This window comes from Auxenochlorella protothecoides, assembly GCF_000733215.1.
Source record: "Auxenochlorella protothecoides strain 0710 unplaced genomic scaffold scaffold97, whole genome shotgun sequence".
NCBI lineage: Eukaryota > Viridiplantae > Chlorophyta > Trebouxiophyceae > Chlorellales > Chlorellaceae > Auxenochlorella > Auxenochlorella protothecoides.
In genome coordinates this window covers 252,125-258,113 of record NW_011934187.1, presented here as the reverse complement: position 1 = coordinate 258,113, position 5,989 = coordinate 252,125, and the positions used below count along the sequence as shown (strand labels likewise).

The window sequence follows — 5,989 nt, the reverse complement described above, 5'->3', positions numbered from 1 at the left end:
TCCTCGCCGCCCCCCCCCCCCCTCCCCCCCCCCTTGCAGGCTGCCTGGACCCTGCTCCACCCATACGACTCCCCGGGCCCCCCCCCCCCAGCCCCCCCCCCGCCCCCCCCACCTCCTCGTGCGCGTCGCCCAGCGATTTGATGTTGACGGTCTGGATCTCGTTGTGCCGCGCCCAGACCACCTTCCCCCCAGCGTCCATGGAGGCCACAGGTTCGTCGCGGCCCAGCTTGACCATGACGCAGCCCTCGTCGTAGCCGATGGCGATGGAGTTGGAGCCGCGCGTGTAGGCCACCGCCCACACCCGCTCCATGCCGTGGTCCAGGCTGTGCTCCAGGCGGTAGGTGGTGGAGTGCCAGGCCTTGACGCTGCCGTCCTCCGACCCGGTCAGCAGCAGTGGCAGCTCGGGGTGGAAACCCACCGCCGTGATGTTGTGGGCGTGCCCGTCCAGGGTCTGGATGCAGGCCTTGGTCTGGTAGTCCCACACTTTCACCAGGCGGTCGTCGGCGCCGGAGGCCAGGTACGGGCGGTCGCCTGTTGAGGGGGGTGGGGGAGGAGGAAAAGGGCATCAGTTTTTAATATTCTTGGGGGGTGTGGGGGGGGGGGAGACTCGAGGGTCTTAGGCGGCAAAGTCCATGATCCATGCGTTGGCAAGCGCCCCTGCATCATCCACCCCCCCTTCCACACCTCCTGTGTAGTAGTCCACGCAGTTGACGCCCTTCTCGTGGCCCTCCAGCGTGAAGTTGGGCATGTGGCTGCCGATGCCCCACACCTGCTTGGGGAGGAAAGAGGAAAGGGGCTTGGGATCCACAGGCTTTATTGCATGGTTGGCACCGTGACAGGGCCCTTCCGAGGCTTGGCTAGTGCCAACCCCCCCTCCTCAAATGACAGGCAGCTCCCCGGCGACCAGCACCGCCTCCCCATCTATTTCCCCCCAGCGTCCCAGCAGCCACGCGCCTTGACGGTGCGATCTAGGGAGGCGGAGGCAAAGGTGTTGGGGTCCTTGGGGTTGAACACGACGTGCATGACGTAGTGAGAGTGTCCCTCGAAGACCTGTGTATTGACCCAGCCCTTCTCCCAGTCCCACAGCTTGATCAGCATGTCGTCCGAGCAGGTGAGCAGGTAGGGCAGCGTGGGGTGCACCGCCAGGTGCCTGGGGATCAGGGGTGGGGATCGCTTGGATGTCTGGATGGCTGGAGCGAGGAGTATGACAGGGTGGTGTCACCACAGCGCACACAAAGGAAGACCATTGACGAGATACCGACGGTCCAGCTGCCCTTCCCCCCGCTCCCGCACCCATCAACCTGCGACGTCCGCTCACCTGATGTAGTCGGTGTGTGCCTCGAACTGCTTCACCTTGTCCATGGTGTTGTAGTTGTACACCCGGACGTGCATGTCGTCGGCGCCGCAGACCATCCACTGCTTGCGCGGGATGAACTTGGCGGTCCGCACCGGCAGGTCTGTGATCTCAAAGGACTTGACCAGGGCACCCTCCACGTAGTTCCAGATGTACACATTGCCATTGTACAGAGAGGCAAGGATCCTGGAGGTGTGGGAGAGGCGAGGGTTGGGGATCCTCACCCAGCCAATGCCCATGGGTTCCCTTTCTGAGCAACAGCCTGCGACGCATTCTCATGCCCGGCCCAGAGCGGACGCTCACCAGGGCTCGGTGGGGTGGATGTCCACCCCCTTCACCCGCTCCGACCGCTGCGAGAACACATTCTGCAAAGGGGGGAGGGATACATGTCAGCGCAGGGACTCGACACCTTGGCACGGAGCAGTACCCGAGAACCGTGCAACCACCGCGGCGGTGAAGGGACGCGCTGCCCTGCACCAGACTTGCCTTGATGTCCAGTCGCAGAGGCTGTGTACGGGAAGGGGTTGAGCAGGTGAGGAATGGATGTGAGGACCTGTCGGCCATTGCCTGCGGGCACAAGTTGTCTGAGATCACCCTCCCCCAGCCCCTATACTTACCATCGTGTCAGCCTGGCAGCACGCCAATCATCCACCGAGCTCCCCTGTCCACGAGTGGAGGTTTGGGGCGTGAGATGCCTGTGCTCAGGGAGCTGTTTCACCAAGGACGTCCCTCAGCAAGCCTGCTGGGCGACGCGCGATCGAAAGAGCACCAGGGCTCAACGTCCCCCCTTATACCCTGGGAACCTCCTGGTGCCTTCCAGCAATTCAACTCCCCCGCCACACTCCCTCCGATCACATAGCGCCCCTCCTTTACACTTTTGGCTGTCCTTGCTCCCTGTATATTCTTCTCGTGAGCTCAGGAGTGGGTCGTGCGCATTTCCGCCTCCGTCCGTCGCTGAATGTCCGACGCCGTTGTTCTTCCAGCACCGAGTCTCGGCGGGTTTGGTGAGCTTTCCCCTCTGATTTGTACATATGAAGGGCTTCTTGAATGTCGCTAGACACTGTTTGGAAGCGGGGCTTCTCCTCTCCGCCTCACTCCTCCGCCCCCTCCACCCCAGACCCTTTTGCTGATGCTGGCGACAACGACGTTAAGGGAAAGGACGCCAAGGACTACGTGCATGTACGCGTGCAACAGCGCAACGGCAAGAAGTGCCTGACGACCGTGCAGGGCCTCCCAAAGAAGTTTGATCTCGACAAAGTTCTCAAGGCCCTGAAGAAAGGCGAGTGCCGGCATGCGGTTGGGGCGGCGGGTCGATACCTCATACAGGAATGTGAACATGCATCGCGCTGAGGAGGTTGCAGCCCGAACGCGGGGATGCTCCCGGGGTGGACCGGGAACTCGGGCCCAGGCTGGGCCAGGTCCTATGTAGTGAGATTCACTCTTCAACCTGTCCTGCCCGCTCCCCACCTTCCCACATCCTCAGAGTACTGCTGCAACGGCACAGTGGTGGAGGACAAGGAGCTGGGCAAGGTGCTGCAGCTGCAGGGCGACCAGCGCAAGAACGTGTCCGCCTTCCTCATCGGCAACGACCTGACTAAGAAGGACGCCATCAAGGTCCACGGCTTCTGACCGCGCCGGCGCGGTGGAGGGCTGGTTGCACGCCCGGCACGCCACACATGCCGCGGGATGGCACGCGTTCGCCCGTCCGGCGGGCCCCTTTCGTTCCAGAAGCACTCGCTCCTGCATGCCCCGCGTAGTTCGCCCCTCTGTACATTGACTGCGGATACCAGCAGCGGGTGGGGTTGAGGTTGCAAGGCAGGGGTATGGCAGGGGTTACAGGGTACAGGTTCTCAAGGCCAGGAGGGGGCCCCACCGGCTCAGGGCAGGCTGTACAAGGGGGAGCCCTAGGAGGAGAGCAACGTCAATATCACGTGAGAAGGCGAGGCAAGGGGCCCGCCGGCGTAGCGTGCCTCACTCCTCCGTGCTCTTCTGCGCGATGCGACGGACGCGCTTGTTGTAGTCCGCCAAGTGGTGAGTGAGCAGCTGCGCGGCCTCCGGGTTGGCGGGGGACTGGGGGTTGGGGTCAGTGAGCAGCGACTGCACGGAGGTCAGGATGGAGCAGACGCTGTGGCACGGCGACCACTGGTCCTGGATGATATCCATGCACAGCGTCCCGTCCGCCTGAGCAGAGAAGGGGGAAGAGGGGGCGGTGAGGGGCCAGAGCAGGGGCACAGCATCGACAGGGCCGTGGCGCCGCAGGGAGGATGCCCGCTCCCATCACACAGGCCACAGGGAGCATCCCCTTCCTTGGGACAGCATTACGTGCGCTACGTACATAGACGTTTGGGTGGTAGATCTCTGAGGTGAAGCGTACACGGGGTGGGAGGTCGGGGTACCTGTCCCCAAATGTGAGCCGGAGCTGGAATACGCCGCCCTCCCTGCAGGCATCATGGCTCAGGGCGGTGTTGATCTCCCACACGGAGGACGTGAGGTGGGCCAGGCCATGGCATCCATGCACAATACCTACCAGGGGGTATCGGCTGGCCCCAAGATGGTGGCGCTCTGTGGGTGTGGGGGAGAGGTGGGGAGGTGCATGTAACCGGTGCAGCCACAGGGCATGGCGTCGGGAGGCCAACGGGTCCGACCGACTCACCCACACGTAAAGGTTATCTTCTGCGATGGGCGAAGCGCTGCAGCCGTCCGGAGGCTCGCGTGAGATAGCCTTGAGATCGGAGAGCAAGCGCAGGCTTGCGGCAGAGTTCATGAGTTTGGCCCAGCAACAGGAGAGCGCAGCGACTACTGTATTCCTCGCCACAAGGAGTGCGGCGACCACGAAGACCCGGTGGAGACGTTGATGATAATCGGACCATCGACCGTCTGTGCGTCATTGTAAAGCGGAACCTTCTTGTCGGTATCGGCCCATGGACCTACGTGGACCGTCCCGCGTTTATCATGCCTCAGCAACTCTGCGCACGAGAAGGGTGAGGGGGGCTGCGGGGCAGATGATGGCGTGGACGAAAACGAGTTGAAGATACTGAAACAATCCAAGAACCTAGGATGGGGTCCACGGGAGGTGGGTGATGTGGTCGGGGCGGCGACCTGGCTGCCGGCGTGTACAGGGCGCCCGGAGTCTCAACCTTTCAACCCTTCGTCCCGTTTAGGTTGCAAGACCGGTAACTTCAACGGGCGCATGGACAGCTGGCAGAAGAGGAGCAAGACTAAAGCGAGAGTCGCGAAGAAGCAGGCTGGCACGTTGCAGGTGTGCGCCGCAAGTTGGGGTCGGGTGGCGGTGGTGCCTGTCACTGACTCGAGGATGGCCGGGGCCCTGCGCTTCACTCAACGAGTTACATTCCGTGTATCCAACTCCAGGCGCACAAGGCCCGTGTGAAGCGCCAGAGCGGTGTGCGTACTAAGAAGCACCAGAAGCGCGTGGAGCACGCCAAGAAGATGGCCGCCAAGGCCGTGGAGGAGCCTGCTGACGCCATGCAGGAGTAGGGCAGGTGTCTGTTTCCTGAGAGTAGGTAGTCGCCAGGACGGCCCCGCTGGCGGTCGGGCGTGCAAGGCCCTGCTGGTAACAAAGTCGTGGTGTGCCCCCAGGCGCAGCGGCCAACGCGCAGGCACCCACCGACCCTGCGGCCCGCCCCCGGGGCCTGCCCATAGACATGGCACATGGACCTGCAGCGGGTCCCGGCACGCCCTCGCCGGCTCACGAAAACATGCTGCCCAGCCCCCAGGCCGTGGCCGGGGCCGCGCTGGACTGCTTCGCAGCGCTGCCCAGGACCGGGAAGCCCCAGGCGCACGAGCACACGGTGCTGGCGGCGATCGTGCTTTCCACCCCTACCCCCCATTGCCCCCCCACACTCTGCGTCGCGGCCCTGGCCACCGGCACCAAGTGCCTGGGGGCGTCGGCCCGCGACCCCGGCGGCGCGGCCCTGAACGACTGCCACGCGGAGGTGCTGGCGCGCCGCGCCTTCCTCCTGTTCCTGCATGCCCACGCCCGGGACCTGGGCTCGCAGGGCGCTGTAAACCCGCTGTGTCGCGATGAGGAGGGGGGAGGAGGGTGCGGCGCTCCCCGCCTCCGCCTGCGGCCGGGGGTGGGGGTACACCTGTACGTCAGCCAGCCGCCGTGCGGGGACGCCTGCGTGCACGACGCCGACGGACGGGAGGCGGCGCATGGCAGCGCTGGCGGGACCCTGGGCGAGGCCAGGTCACAGGAGAATGCTGCTTCTGCCTCGGATGACCGCGAGGTCTTAGGGAAAACTGGGTGTACCCTGAATGACAAGCACAAGCAGGACGACCCGTCGCCCACCCGTACTCTGCCCCGCACCGGCGCCAAGCTCCTGGGACTGGAGTCCCAGGAACAGGCCCTGGGCGCCGCCCCGGCCACCATCCCCGAGCCTCACACCCGCGCACAGGCCTCCGGGCACCTGCGCCGCAAGCCCGGGCGCGGGGAGGGCACGCTGAGCATGTCGTGTAGCGACAAGCTGGCGCGCTGGCGCCTGCTGGGCCTGCAGGGCGGCCTCTGGTCGCGCCTGCTGGCGGCGCCCCTGGCCCTGGAGTCGGTCACGGTGCACGCGCCGCGCGGCGCCGACGCCGACGCCACGCTGCGCGCGCTGCAGCGCGCCGTGGTGGACC

General features: G+C 65.0%; 5 protein-coding genes across 5 annotated transcripts in view; 3 read left to right on the top strand and 2 right to left on the bottom strand.

Moving 5' to 3' along the window:
• Positions 1-1,974, bottom strand: part of F751_6842 (Coatomer subunit beta'-1) — a gene marked incomplete at both ends in the record, with an annotated part of 5,944 nt that extends 3,970 nt beyond the window's left edge. The window contains 6 exons of the mRNA XM_011398450.1: positions 113-531; positions 685-769; positions 961-1,150; positions 1,319-1,540; positions 1,658-1,719; positions 1,972-1,974. Coding sequence (XP_011396752.1) covers positions 113-531; positions 685-769; positions 961-1,150; positions 1,319-1,540; positions 1,658-1,719; positions 1,972-1,974 — 981 coding nt within the window. The remainder of the gene's footprint in view (positions 1-112; positions 532-684; positions 770-960; positions 1,151-1,318; positions 1,541-1,657; positions 1,720-1,971) is intronic.
• A 427-nt stretch (positions 1,975-2,401) lies between these two features.
• Positions 2,402-2,983, top strand: F751_6841 (Translation factor SUI1-like protein 1; the record flags this gene model as incomplete). The annotated part of the gene is made up of 2 exons (XM_011398449.1): positions 2,402-2,663; positions 2,838-2,983. The coding sequence occupies 2 exons, from the start codon at positions 2,402-2,404 to the stop codon at positions 2,981-2,983; spliced, it is 408 nt and encodes a 135-aa protein (XP_011396751.1).
• A 342-nt stretch (positions 2,984-3,325) lies between these two features.
• F751_6840 (Ubiquitin-conjugating enzyme E2 2) lies at positions 3,326-4,118 on the bottom strand (the record flags this gene model as incomplete). The annotated part of the gene is made up of 3 exons (XM_011398448.1): positions 3,326-3,535; positions 3,690-3,914; positions 4,008-4,118. The coding sequence occupies 3 exons, from the start codon at positions 4,116-4,118 to the stop codon at positions 3,326-3,328; spliced, it is 546 nt and encodes a 181-aa protein (XP_011396750.1).
• A 293-nt stretch (positions 4,119-4,411) lies between these two features.
• Positions 4,412-4,849, top strand: F751_6839 (hypothetical protein; the record flags this gene model as incomplete). The annotated part of the gene is made up of 3 exons (XM_011398447.1): positions 4,412-4,427; positions 4,516-4,613; positions 4,724-4,849. The coding sequence occupies 3 exons, from the start codon at positions 4,412-4,414 to the stop codon at positions 4,847-4,849; spliced, it is 240 nt and encodes a 79-aa protein (XP_011396749.1).
• A 221-nt stretch (positions 4,850-5,070) lies between these two features.
• The window catches only part of F751_6838 (tRNA-specific adenosine deaminase 1), a gene marked incomplete at both ends in the record, with an annotated part of 2,398 nt that continues 1,479 nt past the window's right edge, over positions 5,071-5,989 (top strand). Inside the window, one exon of the mRNA XM_011398446.1 lies at positions 5,071-5,922. Coding sequence (XP_011396748.1) covers positions 5,071-5,922 — 852 coding nt within the window. The remainder of the gene's footprint in view (positions 5,923-5,989) is intronic.